The following is a 17,709-nucleotide window of genomic DNA, read 5'->3' on the forward strand; positions in this document are numbered from 1 at the left end:
TGGAAGAAGTTAACTACATGATGACTAGACTGTAGCCATGACATAAGCTGCCACAATTCTAAGAACTGACCTCAAGGAAATGAAAAGAAATTGACCCTGGAACTGAAGATTAACTGAACCTAAAACAATCAAGATGACACTTGTCAGACCACCACATGACCAATTTCAAGATGACTGTCAGAGCTGACTCTGCTGTTTCTGCAGATAGCTCCCTCTCTCAGCCTGTAAAAATTCTTACCCCCCTGCTTGTCAGTGGCGGGCAGTTATCTTTTGAACAGACATCTGCCCTTCCTCCCCAGCTGCCAGCATCTGAAGCAAAGCACATTTCCACCAACCCTGCCTATTCACTGGCTTTTGAGCACCAAACAGCCCAACCCTACACCTTTCAGTAACAATACAGTTGGAATCAGATAGTATGTAACTTCTTAAGATCGGCTTCTTTCATGTAGTAATATGCATTGAATGTTTCTCCATGTCTTTTCATGACTTGACAGCTCATTCCTTTTTATTGCTGAATAATATTCCATTGTCTGGATGTATCACAGTTTATTTATCCATTCACCTATTGAAGGACATCTTGCCTGCTTCCAAGTTTTGACAGTTCTGCATAAAGCTGCCATAAACATGTGTGTGCAGGTTTTTGTGTGGACATAAGTCTTCAACTCATTTGGATAAATATCAAGGAGCACAAGTACTAAATCACATGGTAATAGTAAGTTTAGTTTAAATGGCTTATACTTTGGATGGAATATTATGCTGCCTTCAAAAGAATTCTCACATATGCTACAGCTTAGATTAATCTTAAGGACATTATGTCACAAAAAGACAAATATATATGATTCTACTTTTATGAGATACTTAGGGGGTTAAAATCATAAAGGAATGTAGAATGATGGTTGACAGGGGCTAGGGGGAGGGGAATCAGAAAGTCATTAATAAAGGGTATAGAGTTTCAGTTTTATAAGATGAAGGAGGTGGAGTTATGAGATGGTATAAGGGGGTTATGAAGATGGATGATGGTGATGGTTGGACAACACTGTCAATGTATTTAGTATCACTGGACTGTACATCCAGAAGATCCCCTGGAGGAGGGCATGGGAACTCACTCCAGTATTGTTGGCTGGAGAATTCCATGGACGGAGGATTCTGGAGGGCTACAGGCCACGGGGTCGCAAAGAGTCAGACACAACCGAAGCAACTTAGCACACACACACGTGCACGTCACAGTTTAAGACAGTACATTTTGTATGATGTGTATTTTACCACAGTAAAAACAATTGGAGAGAAAAGTCACATAAAACAGAGTAATTGTGGGGGGAAATGAATACATTTAGTTTTATAAGAAACTGCCAAACTGTCTTCCCAGGTGGCAGTACTACTTCACACCCCATCAGGCAATGATGGGTGAGAGCTCCTGTTGCTTCAGTCGCACCGGTATTTGGTGGGGTCAGTGTTCCAGATTTTGGCCATTTTAATGGTACACAGTGGTGTCTCATTGTCGTTTTAATTTTTATTTCTCTAGTGACTTATGATGTGGAGCATCTTTTCATATGGTTATTTGCCATCTGCCCATCTTTTTTGGGTTGTCCTTTGAGTCATCTTTTCAAGTATTTCCTTCACTTTTTAATTGGGTTGTTTGTTTTCGTATTATTGAGTTTTGAGGGTTTTGTGTATTCTGGAAACAATCCTTTGTCAGATATGTATTTTGAAAAGATTTTTCTCCCAGTCTACAGCTTGTCTTTTTATTTTCTGAACAGTTTGCATAAAGCAACTAGAGTTCTATCATACCTTCTTGTCTCCGTGTGTGTGTGTGTGTGTGTGTAAAATGGCCAGGATTTGGAAGAGGGATAGGTACAAGGAATAAATAAAATATGATGCAGTTCTTATACTAGGCTTATAGTGTGCCTTAGGGCTTATATTGTGATTTGGGAGAGAAAACCACATAGACATTAAATAACCAGACAAAGCAGTGTGAGATTCAGGTCAAAATGCCTGGCACCAGGCAATGAGCAGAGATCAGAGGGATTGGAGAGTCCTGGGGAATGGGGGGAGCACATGGAGTCCTGGTGTGGGGTGGGAGGGTAATGAATGATGGGGGAAAGAGGGAGAGAGGGGGGTAAGGATAGACAGGGAGGGAAGAAGTGGGAGGGTGGTCCAGTCTGGGCCAGGTGGCGGTGCTGAGAGAAAGACACAGACCTGGAAAACCAGCTTAATACTTGTTCAAGGAGTTGCCCTAGGACATCTGGGAACAGGTAGGGTGGGGTTGGACACAGAGTGGACCCTGGAAATTTGGCAAAGCCATAGAGCATGGGATAGTAGGTTCCAAAGACCAACTTTGCCCACGTTATAATTTTGCTGTTCCCCTCACTCCCCACATGGCCCCTCCACCAGAAAGTCTCCCACTGAGAGAAGGTGGAGACTTTCACCCTGCACAGTCATTTAGAGGGAAAAAAAGTTTAAAAAAAAATCAGTCTAAATCTCATTCCCAGACACCTGGCTTCTGCCAGCTCTGACCACCTTGTCTCGAAGATGCAGCTAGAGCAGGGAGAGAGTGCGCCAGACAAAAATGGGAGTTTTTCTGCCTAGCGATGGGCTGGCATCTGGCAGGGCCCCGCTCTGGCCACAGCCCAGCAAAGCCCTGCGGGTTCCCGGTGCTCTGTAGCGCCTGCCCAGATTGCTCAGGGTTGGCTGAGGACACAGCCTGACTCTGGTCCATCCCAACTGCTGGCATTTATGAGGTTCCTACGTGCCCAGAGCCAGTTCAGCACTCTGGGGGAGACAGAGGAAGCAAGAATCCAGCTGTCACCAGCCTCCCACTCCCAAGAAGAAGACCCCAAGAGCTCACAAAGGCAGTTGGCTTAAATATCTGGGAGGGTGGGAGTTTCCAAGGAAGCCATGGTTCCGCAAAAAGGCCCAAACCCCAAGGGCAGGAACGCTGCTGTGGACTGAATTGCATCCCACTAAATTCGTATGTTGAAGTCCTAATCTTGGTGTTTGGAGATGGGCACCCAGAGCATTGGCCAGTTAACTCAGTCCCCTCTCTTGATTGATTCCAGTAACTTCTACATTGGAAACCATTCAAATATGTCCCATTCCAAGGACAGAAGCCCAACCATTCTTAAATGATTCACCTGCCACAGGGCTAAGGCCTCAGCCCCATCTGCGGCCAACCCACCTCCCTCCACCCACATCCACCCTTTTGAGAGAGGAGGGCAGAGGGAAATTGCACATCCTTTTCTCTGGTCATTCTGCAGAATGTGGAAGGAGGTAGGCATGGGAGCTCTAAGACTTCCTTCTCTCTCTTTTTTTTTTTTTTTAAGATTTTTGATGTGGACCATTTAAAAGTCTTTATTGAATTTGTTACAATGTTGCTTCTGTTCTATGTTTTGGTTTTGTGGTCACGAGGTGCAGGTGCGTGGGATCTTAGCTCCCTGACCAGGTATTGAACCCACACCCTCTGCATTGGAAGGCAAAGTCTTAACCACTAGGCCACCAAGGAGGCTCCTAAAACCCCCTCCTTCTGAAACTCACCAAGCCCTTTGGGGCCAGGTGGACTACCTGCTGTTGGGGGATGGAGTTCCCACTGGAGATTCAGGCTGTCATGTGATATCTGGTAGTGCGTGTTCTTATGTGTTGATTGGTGACATGTGTCTTAAAATTTAGAAGGACCATTTTGCACAGAATCTGCACTTTGTTGGTCTTAGGTTTCTGACCCTTTTACCATTTATAAGGGCTTCCCTGGTAGCTCAGATGGTAAATCCACCTGCAATGCAGGAGACCTTGATTTGATTCCTGGGTCAGGAAGATCCCCTGGAGAAGGGATAGGCTATCCAATCCAGTATTCTTGGGCTTCCCTTGTGGCTCAGTCAGTAAAGAATCCTCCTGCAATGCGGGAGACCTGGGTCTGTTCCCTGGGTAGAGAAGATCCCCTGGAGAAGGGAATGGCTACTCAATCCAGTATTCTTGCCTGGAGAACTCCATGGGCAAAGGAACCTGGCAGGCTACAGTCCATGGGGTCACAAAGAGTTGGACATGACTGAGCAATATTCACTCACTCACTATTTAAAATTGACATTTAATTTTCCAAATCACTCTTGCTGCCTGATCACTTGTTATTAGTTCTGCTTTGTTTAAAAAAATTTGTAATGTGTATTTATCCTGTGAGTAGGTCTGGGGAGCGGGGCTTCCCAGGTGGTAAAGAACCTGCTTGCAAATGCAGGCGACGTAAGAGATACCAGTTCAATCCCTGGGTTGGGAAGATTCCCTGGAAAAGGGCATGGCAATCCACTCCAGTATTCTTGCCTGGAGAATCCCATGGATAGAGGAGCCTGGTGTACTATAGTCCATGGGGTTGAAAAGAGTCGGACACAAGTGAAGGAAATTAGCGTGCACACACCCAGGCCTGGGGTCGGGTGGGAACGGGGCACAGGGGCCTGTTTTCGCTGTGGTGACATGGGACTTGCAGGTCCCTTTATACTTCAGTGTTGGAACAGGACAACAATAAACAAACAACAAAAACAGACTTTGTTCCAGTGCCATCTTCCCTGGGAGGGCTTTCTTGACTGTAATATTTTCCATCCCCCCCTCCACTTCTCTGGCATTTCCTATTCACCTTCTCTACATACTACTTACTTCTCCATTTAGCCTTTAAGCCTTGGAGCATACAGTGTACATTATTCATTTGTTTTCTTCTCTGCTGGAATGCAAGCTCCACAGCCACAGGGCTTGCTTTCTTATTTTCCTTATTTTTTCCACTGCTATTTCAAGTACCTTTGTTTAATAAATACTTGTGGGATGAGTGGCTGGGTTTCTCGGAGGCCAGAAAGTCCTGAGGGGCAGGCACAAAGCTGGCCTTGCTGCCTGCATGGCTTCCCTACCCAGCCTCTCACTCACCGTCATCTCCTGACTTCCCTCCTTTCGGAAAATCAGAAGTTCATACCTCTCTCAGTGTTTGCGTTTTTACAGACATGTTCACTGGTTCCCTGCAGTCAGGACAAAGCAAGTTCTGTCGGTTTGGTTGAGGAGCAGAGAGAGTACTGATGCTTTTCGGTGATTAGCTGCATTGCGTTAACTGCAGATTTTTTTTTCAGAGTGTGTGTGTGCATGTGTGTTGGGGGTTGTTTAATAAAGAATTTGTCTGGGGACTTTTCTGGGGGTCTAGACTCTCAAGAGTCTTCTCCAACACCACAGTTCAAAAGCATTCATTCTTCGTCGCTCAGCCTTCTTCACAGTCCAACTCTCACATCCATACATAACCACAGGAAAAACCATAGCCTTGACTAGACGAAACTTTGTTGGCAAAGTCATGTCTCTGCTTTTGAATATGCTATCTAGGTTGGTCATAACTTTCCTTCCAAGGAGTAAGCATCTTTTAATTTCATGGCTGCAGTCATCATCTGCAGTGATTCTGGAGCCCCAAAAATAAAGTCTGACACTGTTTCTACTGTTTCCCCATCTATTTGCCATGAAGTGATTGGACCGGATGCCATGATCTTAGTTTTCTGAATGTTGACCTTTAAGCCAACTTTTTCACTCTCCTCTTTCACTTTCATCAAGAGGCTTTTTAGTTCCTCTTCACTTTCTGCCATAAGAGTTGGACTGTGAAGAAGGCTGAGCGCCAAAGAATTGATGCTTTTGAACTGTGGTGTTGGAGAAGACTCTTGAGAGTCCCTTGGACTGCAAGGAGATCCAACCAGTCCATTCTAAAGGAGATCAGCCCTGGGATTTCTTTGGAGGGAATGATGCTGAAGCTGAAACTCCAGTACTTTGGCCACCTCATGCAAAGAGTTGACTTATTGGAAAAGACTCTGATGCTGGGAGGGATTGGTGGCAGGAGGAGAAGGGGACGACAGAGGATGAGATGGCTGGATGGCATCACTGACTCAATGGACGTGAGTCTGAGTGAACTCCAGGAATTGGTGATGGACAGGGAGGCCTGGCGTGCTGTGATTCATGGGGTCGCAAAGAGTCGGACATGACTGAGTGACTGAACTGAACTGAACTGAACAGAGTCATCAATGTTCTTTTAATTGCAAGTGGAAATTGCAGACTCACCAGTTTGAGCTCTCTTAAATGCAAAAAGAATGTTCCCTGGACCAGTGTGAAGCTTCCCTCCACACTCTCAGTGCAGGGGCCTGAGTTCGATTCCTGGTCAGGGAACTAAGATCCCACATGCCTCAACTAAGCAGGCGCACTACAACCAGTGTGCCTGCAGGCTGTGCAGCTCGCGTACTGCGACTGGAGAAGCATGCAGTCCACAGTGAAGATCCAGTGCAGCCAACATAAATTAAAAAAAACAAAACCAAAAAAACTACTCACTTAAAAAAAAGAATTTGTCTGGTTTTCATCCCTCGGCCTGGACAGAAAGCTCCTAAACCCTTGGCATTTCCCCAGTGATAGCGGTGTCTTTGTTATTCATGGTGGGTCCCCAGAACCATGCCTGAGTTTATGCTGAGGTGACTCATGGTGGCCCCTGGATAGTTTCAGGATGGGGGCTTGCCACGTCAGAAAGACCAATTATGTGATTGAAGGGTTGGGATTTTAGGCTATGTTACATCAATCTGACTTCCCAACCTCTGGAGAAAAGGCCTAGAGATTGAATCGTTATGTAGCCAAGGACTCAGTCAATCATGCTTATATAATGCTGCTGCTGCTGCTAAGTTACTTCAGCCGTGTCCGACTCTGTGCGACCCCATAGATGGCAGCCCACCAGGCTCCCCTGTCCCTGGGATTCTCCAGGCAAGAACACTGGACTGGGTTGCCATTTCCTTCTCCAATGCATGAAAGTGAAAAGTAAAAGTGAAGTCGCTCAGTCGTCTCCGACTCTTCGCGACCCCATGGACTGCAGCCTACCAGGCTCCTCCGTCCATGGGATTTTCCAAGCAAGAGTACTGGAGTGGGGTGCCATTGCCTTCTCCAGCTTGTATAATGAAACCCCAATAAAAACTCTGGCCAGCAAGGCTTCGTGCCTGGAGGGTGATGGGTCCTGAAGACACGAAAACTGCTCACTTTGGACCCTCCCAGACTTTCCTTGTCTCATATGTTTCTTCATTGGGCTTGTCCTGATTTGTATCCTTTATAATGAAACTGCAACTGTAACTAAGGAGTTCTGTGAGTCATTCTAGAGAACCCTCGAACCTGAGGGTATCATAAGAACCCTCAAATTTGTACCCAGTTGGTCAGAAATGTAGAGGCCTGGGGACCCTGGAACCTGCAGCTAGTGTCTGAAGTGAGGGTAGTCTTGTGAGGGGGACTGTGCCCTCAGCCTGTGAAGTGTGGCCTAACAATGGGGAGGTGACCTCAGAATTGCATGGCAAGGGGAACCTCGGGTGGTCATCAGTGCGGTCTTTTAATTGCAAGTGCAAATTGCAGGCTTACGAACTTGAGCTTTCTTAGGCGCAAAAGGAAGCATACTGACTCATTAAACAGGGGAAGCAGGGGCAGGGGGGAGATTCAAGAATAGACTGATTGGAAACCTGGATGGATCCAGGGACTCGGCTACTCAAGCAGGGAGGCTCCCCACTAAGGCTTTTCTCTAGTGGGGAGCCTGGCCCTACTGACTCCTTTGGACCCCTGGGCTCCCAACACTGAGAGAATACATTTCTGTTGTTTTAAGCCACCCAAATGTGTGGTAATTTGCTATGGCAGCTATAGGAGAGATCGTGGAAAGCTGGAAAGAGCACCATGCTGGTGGTCAGTAGTGTCTGACTCTTTGCGACCCCTATGGATTATAGCCCATCAGGCTCCCCTGTCCATGGGATTCTCCAGGCAAGAAGACTTGGAATGGTTTGCCATTTACTTCTCCAGGGGAATCTTCCTGGCCCAGGGATTGAACCTGAGTCTCCTCTGTCTCTTGATAGGCAGATTCTTTACTGCTGAGCCGTCGGGAAACCCAACGGCAGCCACAGGAAACTACCTGCTATTCCAATGGGTTGATCTAAATTGAATTTTTCCCTACCTGCCACTGTTAGGTACCCATGTGTGAGAGTGAGGAGTGAGTCTGTCCTTCTTTCCAGGACAGACCTCAGCTCTATAGGCCTCAGGACACCAATGAGCAAGCAGTGGAAACACCCAGAGGAGGGGCCAGGGAGACACAGGGAGCCAGTTACCCAAGGAGCCAGTTGGTGGCATTATCACACCTCTGAAATGAAGTCGCTCAGTCGTGTCCGACTCTTTTTGCGATCCCATGCACTGTAGCCTACCAGGCTCCTCAGTCTATGGAATTTTCTAGGCAAGAGTACTGGAGTAGGTTGCCATTTCCTTCTCCAGGGGATCTTCCCAACCCAGGGATCAATCACACCTCTGGTTTCCCACTAATGGTGGACTTAGATCTCTCTAACTTTGTACGACTCACGGGACATTTCTGGACTTACAGTGATAAAATGTACTTTTAGTTTGTGATTCCGCTGCAAAGGATACACTGCTTCTTCAGAAGGGCAGGCTGTTCAGGTCCTCAGAGAAAGAAAAAGACAAGGGTTAGAGCAGCCACTAGGTGGCGAAATCTCTTTCTGCAGCTGGACAGCAGGTGGACTGCAACCCCTGCTATGGGGTTCTCAGAGGATGCTACCCAGATAGGCAGGCTGAGGCTGCACCTAGAAACTTACATCCAAGAAAATGGTGACTCTGATGCTTGATTGGTGATTATTACATGCAGAGAGGGACTACCCTGGTGGCTCAAATGGTAAAGATCTGCCTGTAATACAGGAGACCCAAGTTTGATCCCTGGGTGGGGGAAGATCCCTTGGAGAAGGAAATAGGAATCCATTCCAGTATTCTTGCCTGGAGAAATCCAAGGACAGAGGAGCCTGGTGGGCTATAATCCATAGGGTTTGAAAGAGTCAGACATGACTGAGTGACTAACATTTCCACTTTCACACATGCAGAAAGGGGGTGATAAGAAAGAACTCTAGAGTGACAAGCAGGTTTCTGGTCTGAGTTAGCAGAAACTGCTCAGAGGAAAAAGGTATGGGGGAGGAGGTATGTTCTGTGGGACATCTAAGTAACAGTTGGCAGGAAGCAGAAATAAGGGTAATTCTCAAGTGGAAGTAAATTAAAGGATGGTATGTAGGGGTGGGATGATCTTCTCTAATATTACACCCAGCAGAGTACAGTGTCTAGAGGAGGGGCTGGCAAATACTGTCCATGGGTGGAACTGGCCTGCCATCCACCTTCTGTAAAGATAAAAAGCTCATTTACATGTTGTCTATGACTCATTTCACACTACAAAAGCACAGTGAAGTAAGTTTTGGATAGAATTTATATGGGCTGTGAACCGAAAATATTTCCTATCTGGCCCTTTGGAGAACAATTCTGCTGACATCTGGTCTAGTTTCTCCTTTCTTGTTAGTCATTCAGCTCCCCTTTCTGTGGGTCATTCATAGCCTATTTTTCTTTTTTCCTTTTTTGGCCATGCCGCGTAGCTTGGGAGATCTTAGTTCCCTGACCAGGGATTGAACCCAGGGCCACAGCAGTGAAAGCACAGAGTCCTAACCACTACACCACCAGGAAACTCTTCCCATAGCCCAATTTTCTTTGGGCTTTCCTTTTTCTCGCTCATTTCCAAAAAAACCTTTTATAATATATATTAATCCCTTTCCAGGTTTAGTCACTGCAAATACCCTTTGGGTTTGCCACCTGTTAGTTTTGACTGTGATGGCTGTTGAACAGAAATTCTTATCTTTGATAGAGCTAAATCCATCCTTACCCTCCCCTTGCATTTGGTGCTTGGGGGTGGGGTTTAAAAGATGATTAACTTTAGAACAATTTTAAAAGGAAAAAAAAAAATCTGAAGCTATGCTTAGAATATGATCACATACAGAAATTTTCTCCAAGCTGCAATTTGTAAAACACCCATCTTAATTTACCTCTACTTATCAATACCTAATTTAGGGATTCTTTTTCCTTTTTTTCCAAGACTACATGGTAAAGAAGGAAGGAAACCACTTGAATTTATTTCTAAGTTTTTCTACATAAAGCTTTAAAATGTGGTTTTTCCAGTGGTCATGTATGGATGTGAGAGTTGGACTGTGGAGAGGGCTGAGCACTGAAGAATTGATGTTTTTGAGCGGTGGTATTGGAGAAGACTCTTGAGAGTCTTTTGGACTGCAGAGAGATCAAACCAGTCAATCCTGGGGGAAATCAATCATGAATATTCATTGGAAGGACTGATGTTGAAGCTGAAGCTCCAATACTTTGGCCACCTGATGTGAAGAGCTGATTCATTAGAATAAAACCCTGATGCTGGGAAAGATCAAACACAGGAGAAGGGGATGACAGAGGATAGTTGGATGACATCACTGACTCAATGGACATGAGTTTGAGTAAGACCCAGGAATTGGTGATAGACAGGGAGTCGTGGTGTGATGTAGTCCATGAAGTTGCAAATAGGTGGACACTTACCGAGCAACTGAGCTGAACCAAACAACTTAAACAATAGTCCTTCCAATGAATATTCGGTGTTGATTTCCTTTGGGATTGACTGGTTTGGTATTCTTGCCGTCTAGGGGACTCTCAGGTGTCTTCTCCAGCACCACGGTTCAGGGGCATCGATTCTTCAATGCTCAGCCTTCTTTATGGACCAACTCTCACATCAGTACATGACTACTGGCAAAACCACAGCTTTGACTATATGGAATTTGTTAGCAAAGTGATATCTCTGCTTTTTAAAACGCTGTCTAGCTTTGTCACCTAAGTGAAAGGTGTCTAACACACCTTTAGTTAGTACTGAACATGAAACTAACAAAAGGAAATGCATCCAGCATCTGTGCAGAAAGTGAGCCAAAGAAGAAAAATTTTCAAAACTAAAAGCCACCCACACTCAATTAGGGATGGTATGGGGAGGAAGGTGGGAGGGGTGTTCAGGATGGGGAACACGTGTACACCCGTGGTGGATTCATGTTGATGTATGGCAAAACCAATACAATATTGTAAAGTAATTAGCCTCCACTTAAAATAAATAAATTTATATTAAAAAATAAAATGTAAAACTGTACATGGCTTTAAATTTGAATAAGACTCTGTCATCCAGAAAGAAGACTGAATAAAAGATGTATAAACTATTTATATTGCAAATCCTAGGAACCTAAAGAGTTACTACTGCCTTGACAAAGAAACCAGATTTTTTTTCTTATACTACAAATATTTATGAAACAGTAGGTGCTGTGTGGGGTTTTCTTTGTTGGATTAGACATAAACAGAAATACAGAAAGTAAACACAAGACCCCCTCATGATCCACACTCAAGGGGACTTAGAGATGGAGCAGATAGACTGATAGACAGCAAGGCCACAGAAGGCTAAAGAGGATAGTGTTATTTGAACATTATGGACAATGGCCAGGAGCTTCCAAAAAATTCTGTTTTGCTGCCATGACCTAAATAACAAACTTTACAAGGCTGGGTAGAGCCCATTAAACATGTATCTGTCTTTTTGAATCTAAAATCTAGGTAATGAATTAAGCTTGTGCCAGGTGGAGATGGACTCTCAGGAGAAAGTGCTATGTCTGGTCCCTGCAGTTTAAGTCACATGTTATCACAGGCACGAGGAGGATTAATGCTTCCAAAGTTGCCTCCTTCAGACTCTGATTATCATGAAAAGGGTGGAAGATGGTATCAAAATTATCAATTATAAACCCAGGAGGACAGTGAGCAAAGCCAGTCTGGGACTTTCTAGAAATAATACAGTGAAAGAGTTCGTCCCACACTGGGAATTAAGGGGGTGCTCGGTCTTCCAGTGAACCTGGCCATAGACCAACTTTTCCCTCTTCTCCTTTTCTCAAATATAATCCTTTTTCTCTTCCTTGAGTTTCTGTGTTTAAATACGAAGTCCATCTTCTGTACCCATCACCACCATTGTTCAGTGAGGGGGTTTCAGTGGTTTTCCTCAGGGTGCAAGTCTTAAGGCTGAGCCTTCTTGTCTGGCGCTCGGACACACAATGGGGCTGTTGACAGAAATGTTTAAGTGGCCGTGAAGTCTGGAGCCCGGATGCAATCCACCTGCCAGACAGGATCAAAGGTGATGGGCGCAGATAGAAGTCCAAGAAGTTCGACCTCCAGCCAGGTTCTCGTCAGCCTTAATGGATGCACTAACAGAGAGCAGGAGGGAGAGTTGAGCATGCTGAGGACAAAGGGAAACGTGACAGCTCAATCAACTCTCCTTTTGTCAACAGGCAGCAGATCACAGGCTGGGGCCAGCAGGCTCCCAGACAGGACGGGGCTGGAGAGGACCCTTGGGGTGTAGGATTTCCTCTGGGTGGGAGGCTCAGCTCCAGGCAAAGCCCCAATCTATACACACTGGGCTTTGGGAGAAAGGGCGCTCCTAAGCTCCTGTGTCTTTGATGACTTTCGGTTAGAAGATACTCTGTCTCAGACAGAGATGACATTCCCGGCTCCCAGGACAGTGAGAGCACCACAAACCCCTCTGTGCAATCCATTAGCATTTTGGGATCTCAGGGTAAAAAAAAAAAGATCCACTTTTGCATTCCAAACTCAATGGGGGATCAGAAACAGATGAAAAACCAAAACCCAAAACTGTTGCCTTGCAGGTCTGTTAACAAGGGCAGTCTGCTGGAAACAGGCACTTATTTCTCTTCCAAGAAGTGGAATAAAATGTAGACATCTCTAGAAGGCTTTGATATAATTTATTTACCCTCAGGCACAGAGGCCTGTGTTCACTGCGTTGCCTCAAGAATTATTTAAGCAGGTTTTAACGTTACCATTCCTTCCTGTGCTCACTGGCTGGTTCCTTGCCCTGCACTCACTGCCCTCCAACATTCCCACTTGGTTCTGCCTCCCCCGAACCTGCCCTGCTTTTATTTTTGTTGTTCTTAACAGCCGGTCCCCTTCCTTTCCATCTGTCTCTTAACATCTATTTTCAGGTTATGGCTCAGGTCCTTCCTCCTGCAGCCCTATTTAGATATTCTCAAACAGCTGAAAAATAGGGGTAGCTTCTAATAGTTGCTGGCAACATTAATAACGGGATTCATGCTTCTCTGGAAAAAAAGCCAATGGTTTTAAACTTAGATCTAATTGTAAAATGGTGTAATATAAGGTCAGCAATTATTTTACTACTTATAAGACAAAAATGCATAACATTTGATCATTTCTTTTCCTTTCATGTATATACATAGTTAATGTGTTTCCGTCGCTCAGTCCTGACTCTTTGCGACTCCATGGACTGTAGCCCACCATGCTCCTCTGTCCATGGGATTATCCAGGCAAGAATACCAGAGTGGGTTGCCTTTCCCTTCTCCAGGGGATCTTCCTGACCCAGGGATTGAACCCAGGTCTCCTGCATTGCAGGCAGATTCTTTACCGTCTGACCCACCGGAGATATAGTTAATGGGTCCTTTAAAATGACAATCTTTTATAAACAGTAGTCTTTCAATGGCCTTTATTGTTGATGAATAGCTTAGTATTACACCGTGGTGAATGTTTCTACTCATTATATATTTGGGTTTCCAGCTGAAGGACACCGGGACCCCTCCCTCCACCACGCCTGTCAAATACAGCAAACGCATGGAGTCTGTAGTCAGACTCAGACAATTTATTTTACTGAATTGAGATTCAAGTTCAACTAAGCATTCTAACAGGTAACAAGATTCAAACATCAGAGGAAAATCTCTTTACAAATCACAAGCAAGCAAGCTCACACAGAACCTATGGGCCATCAGATGAACTTCCACTTTATTCTCAGCACCCATCCCTCTGGAGTGTCGCAGGGTGAGGCTGCCAAACACAGAAAATGATACAACAGCACAACTGCCCGAGGGCAATTATTCTTTGAATGGAAAACACCATTTAAATCAAAAACATTTAGAGATGCTCCCTTAGTTTGTATAATTCCTAACCTCGAAATAAAATCTCAGTAACAGAACACAGAATTCTCCTTGGTTGGTCACCTCATTCACTACGGAAGAGGACAATCAATAAAAACGTAAAAAAACATAACCCTGAAAGAGAAATAAATAACTAAATAATTTACTTATAGGTAGTTCTGCTGCACTCATTGCACGTAACCACACAATATTCTAAAGCTGATTTTTTTTTAAAAAAAGCTTGGAAAACGCAGTTGCCTGTTTGAGTTTCTTGCTAAGTGGTGCATGCTTCTTAGATGGAGAAGTATCCTATGTTAAATCTGAGTTTCAGATTTAAACACCAGGTACTCTAGAGCTTTCCCACCTGGGTGCACAGGTATGGTGACAGGAGAGCAAGGGGTCTCCCCAGCTTCCAGCTGGGGAGCTGCAAAAAGCCAGTGGTTTAGGGCGAGAATGTGCAAAAACCACTGGGACCAATCAGTCTGTTTGTACTTTTACTGTGATGTCATTGCAGGGACTGTAAAATATTCAAGAACATTCTCTGGAGGTTTAAAAAGGAGCAGCACAGGTAGGATGATGAACAGAAGCGTTTACTTGAGGAATCTTTCCACCCAACAGAAAGCTAACACAGAACACTGCTCTTTTCGAGGCTTTCAGCAAGTTCCCTCCCACCCATCTGATTTCTCCTGCTTTCTGTCACTAAAAGTGTTCACACTTTACTGCCTTCTTAGCCAGCCCTTAATTGACATTATTTCTTTGCTTCCAGAATTAGGCCCCTCCTGTGCCTGCTGATGTCACAACAGGGCAGAGTGAGCGCCCACCCCCCAACAGCATGTTTTAAATTTGGGTTGGGGGAGGGGGGAATATGTTATCTGGTTTATTAGAAAACCAATCTTGAAAAGTACCTAGAGAAAAAGATGAGTGAGATTCTGGCACATCCACAACTATTTTCAGATTGCACTTGGTCATGTCTCTGGCCCTTCTTTCTGTGCTCACGCTGGTCGCAGGGACCTCTCTAAATAGAGAGAAGGCACTGGATATCCGTTCTTGAATGGACCCTCTGTGGAGGCTCAGCAGCGTCCTCTCTAAAGGGACACTGAGTAAGTGTCTGAGGCTCTACAGGTCACATGTAGTCTCTGGTGTGTATCGGTTACTTTTCCTTTAATGACCTCAAAAAAACTGAAAACACATTCTCAGCTCAAGAGTCTCCCAGATTTTCCCTGTGGGTGATGGCTTGCCAAGCCTCTGCTGGGATTTCTTTGATGGGGTACACAGCTCCGAACTATGCAAAGTACAAGACCACTGTGCCTTGGGACCCTAATCTGGGGACTCCTTTTGGAGACTGAGATAGGTCCTGGCAGACGGATGTCAAGCTTGGATCTTCCATGCTGGTCTCTGCTGCACTCCCCAAACATACAGAGCTGGACCACATTAGCACCCTTTATCTAAAAAGTGGCTGTTTACCGTAGGAGGTCTTAATTTACGCCCACTTAAACCTACCTGTGCTAGCTTATCCTTGTCGTGATCTGAAAGGCAAAATCACATATTCCAGGTACTGGGAAATTTTCATCCTGCAGGTTAGGGCCTTACTACTCCACATGGCTGGTGGTAGAAAAGCTAACGTGTAAACTTACTTTTTGTTCATCACTAATGCCACCTACAGTCCGCAGGGCAACCCCTCTAAGAAGTCAAGGAGAAGCATGCCAGCTCTCTACCCCTGGGGTACTCACGACACAGCTCACGGTGTGGCTGTGCCTTGAAAAAGAACAGTGTTTACCAGGAACCAAGGAATTAAACAGGTGGAGATCAGCATTTCAGAGGCTGGATTTTTTCGAGAAATACCTCTCTCCATCCTCTCTTAAGTCTCTCTACACATGAGATGCTATGACACCATCTAGCTCCTCCAACCTTCTTGATATCTGAGAGGCAAACTTTCTACCAACAATTTTTCCATTGTTAGAATGTTCACTTCGAAGAGCAGGATCAGAGGATTTGCATTTCTTTCATAAATCTGTAATCTTTTTTTTTTTTTAATCTGTAATCTCTTAAGTTATCAACATATAGTATGTCAGGTTTTTAAGTAATTACTAGACAAGATGAATATCCAATTTTTTTTCTAAATTAAATAAGGGCTTAAGAACCTGAATTCTTTCTCTCATCAGTGTTTCTTTTAAAAAGCAGCTGATGACTCTCAAAATATAAATCTGTTACCAACTAGATGGATTTACCTGTTGTGGAATTAAGAAATAGTCTAGGGGCGTGCATGCATGTGTACACACACACACACACACACACACCATCATCTAAAAAACTATGTATGAGAATGTCCAAAGTTTCTGAACTAAATAAATAGGTAAAAAACCACCCATCTCACAGACTTTTTAGATTTTTGTTTGAAATGTCAAACTTGTTTTCCTCAAAATGTGAGTTGATTCTTCTTTCTCTTAGTCCTGTGGCTTTACAGTGGCCCTGCCAGGACTACCTCAACCACAACAATCAAGCCAAGTCTCTGAAATACGAGGGCAGGAGGGATACCAACTTGTAGGTGGAAGAAACCAGAGCACAATTAAATAACCACAAATGAATGAGAAATACAGACATGCCAGTTGGCAGACACCAGCTCCAGTTCTAACAACATTAAAACCAGTGAAACTATGAATTTTCCAACTCAGTCAAAAACATAGTGTTCTAAGGGTGCTGAAAGATGGGATGAAGGAAGTAATTGCCTGTGGTTGGTATCGAGGACTGATTTTTTTCTAAATGAAATGAAATGCAACAGTAGACTCTGAAGCATGTGCTTTTAAAAGTGACAGCACTGTACTCTCTCTCTCTCTCCCATTGGTGCTGGGCGCGTGCACGCGTACACACACACACACACACACACACACACACACACACAGCACTCTGGTCATTTTCACATTTTTTCAGGTCTCTTCCTATCAATTTTAAAAACTGCTACCTCTTGGTGCCTATACCTACCTACTGTGGATATAAATGGTTCTGGTTTTTTAAACCTGCCAAGAAAATAAACAGTAAGAGCCCTGAACAATAAATAAAACTAAGCATCTCCCTCTTTAGGTGAGAGCTTTCAAGACAGAAACAGGGATGATCAGTCCAGTGAGAACGTGTTCTGGTTCTGTGAAAGCGTCACCCCTCAGTTCCAACTCCCCTGACAGAGGACAGCCTGCTGTTTTCCTCCAGTATCAAAGTGCATCTGTTTAAAATCGAATATGCCTTAGAGAACAACCCAAAATCTTTGTAATTTTTGTCAGACAGTCTATGCAGCAAAAATGAAGTGATGCTCCCTTTTCCTGACTCCTCCATTCAAAGCTGTACACAGAACAGCTGGACGCAATACTTCTAGGAGAGTGGAGTTTACTAACAGTGGGGTTTGGTTTTGTTTCAAGGAACAAAAAGGAAAAGGAAAAGCAAAACTAAGTGAGAATGAAGAGGAGAAACCCTGAGGCAAAAATGGCTTTTCCTGTAGAGTCTTCTGGGGGCTCGGAGTCCGGTTCATAAGGTACCAGCTATCTTCTGGGACGGAAGGCCTTCCTCCAGCCAGACTGCGGCAGCTGAGCCGCTGCGCGGGGCCCGCCGGTGGATGCGCCGCAGCCGCAGCAGGTAGAGGAGGATAGCGAGCAGGACCACCAGGAAGCAGCCGGAGAACAGGTAGTGGTTGTACACAAAGGAGAAGCCCCGCCAGTGCGCATGGCTGGCCCGGAAGGTCTCCTGCTGGATGTCTCTGCCCCGGGGAACAAGAATAAACAGGACGGCTAACTAGGCAGGCAGCAGATGCAAGGTGACGGTGCCCAGGGACCGGGCAGGGGGGACCTGGTTTAGGACCAGACAGAAACTGTCACCTCTGTCTCCCAGACCCGGTTCCCTCACCTCTAAAATG

At 45.0% G+C, this 17,709-nt stretch overlaps 1 protein-coding gene across 10 annotated transcripts in view; it reads right to left on the reverse strand.

Annotated features, from left to right (window-relative positions):
- Positions 1–13,372: 13,372 nt before the first annotated feature.
- ENTPD4 (ectonucleoside triphosphate diphosphohydrolase 4) overlaps positions 13,373–17,709 on the reverse strand; it is a 35,251-nt gene continuing 30,914 nt past the window's right edge. For 7 of the 10 annotated variants that reach the window (XM_086416454.1, XM_086416452.1, XM_086416448.1 and 4 more), the window contains one exon: positions 13,373–17,553. In XM_086416454.1, coding sequence (XP_086272580.1) covers positions 17,325–17,553 — 229 coding nt within the window. In that variant the 3' untranslated portion in view covers positions 13,373–17,324. The remainder of the gene's footprint in view (positions 17,554–17,709) is intronic. The other 3 variants (XR_015170051.1, XR_015170050.1, XR_015170049.1) reach the window with 1 other exon arrangement.

The sequence above is a fragment of the Bos grunniens genome, chromosome 8, assembly GCF_055505025.1.
Source record: "Bos grunniens cultivar Pamir isolate PY7600 chromosome 8, Bosgru_T2T1.0, whole genome shotgun sequence".
NCBI classification, from domain to species: domain Eukaryota; kingdom Metazoa; phylum Chordata; class Mammalia; order Artiodactyla; family Bovidae; genus Bos; species Bos grunniens.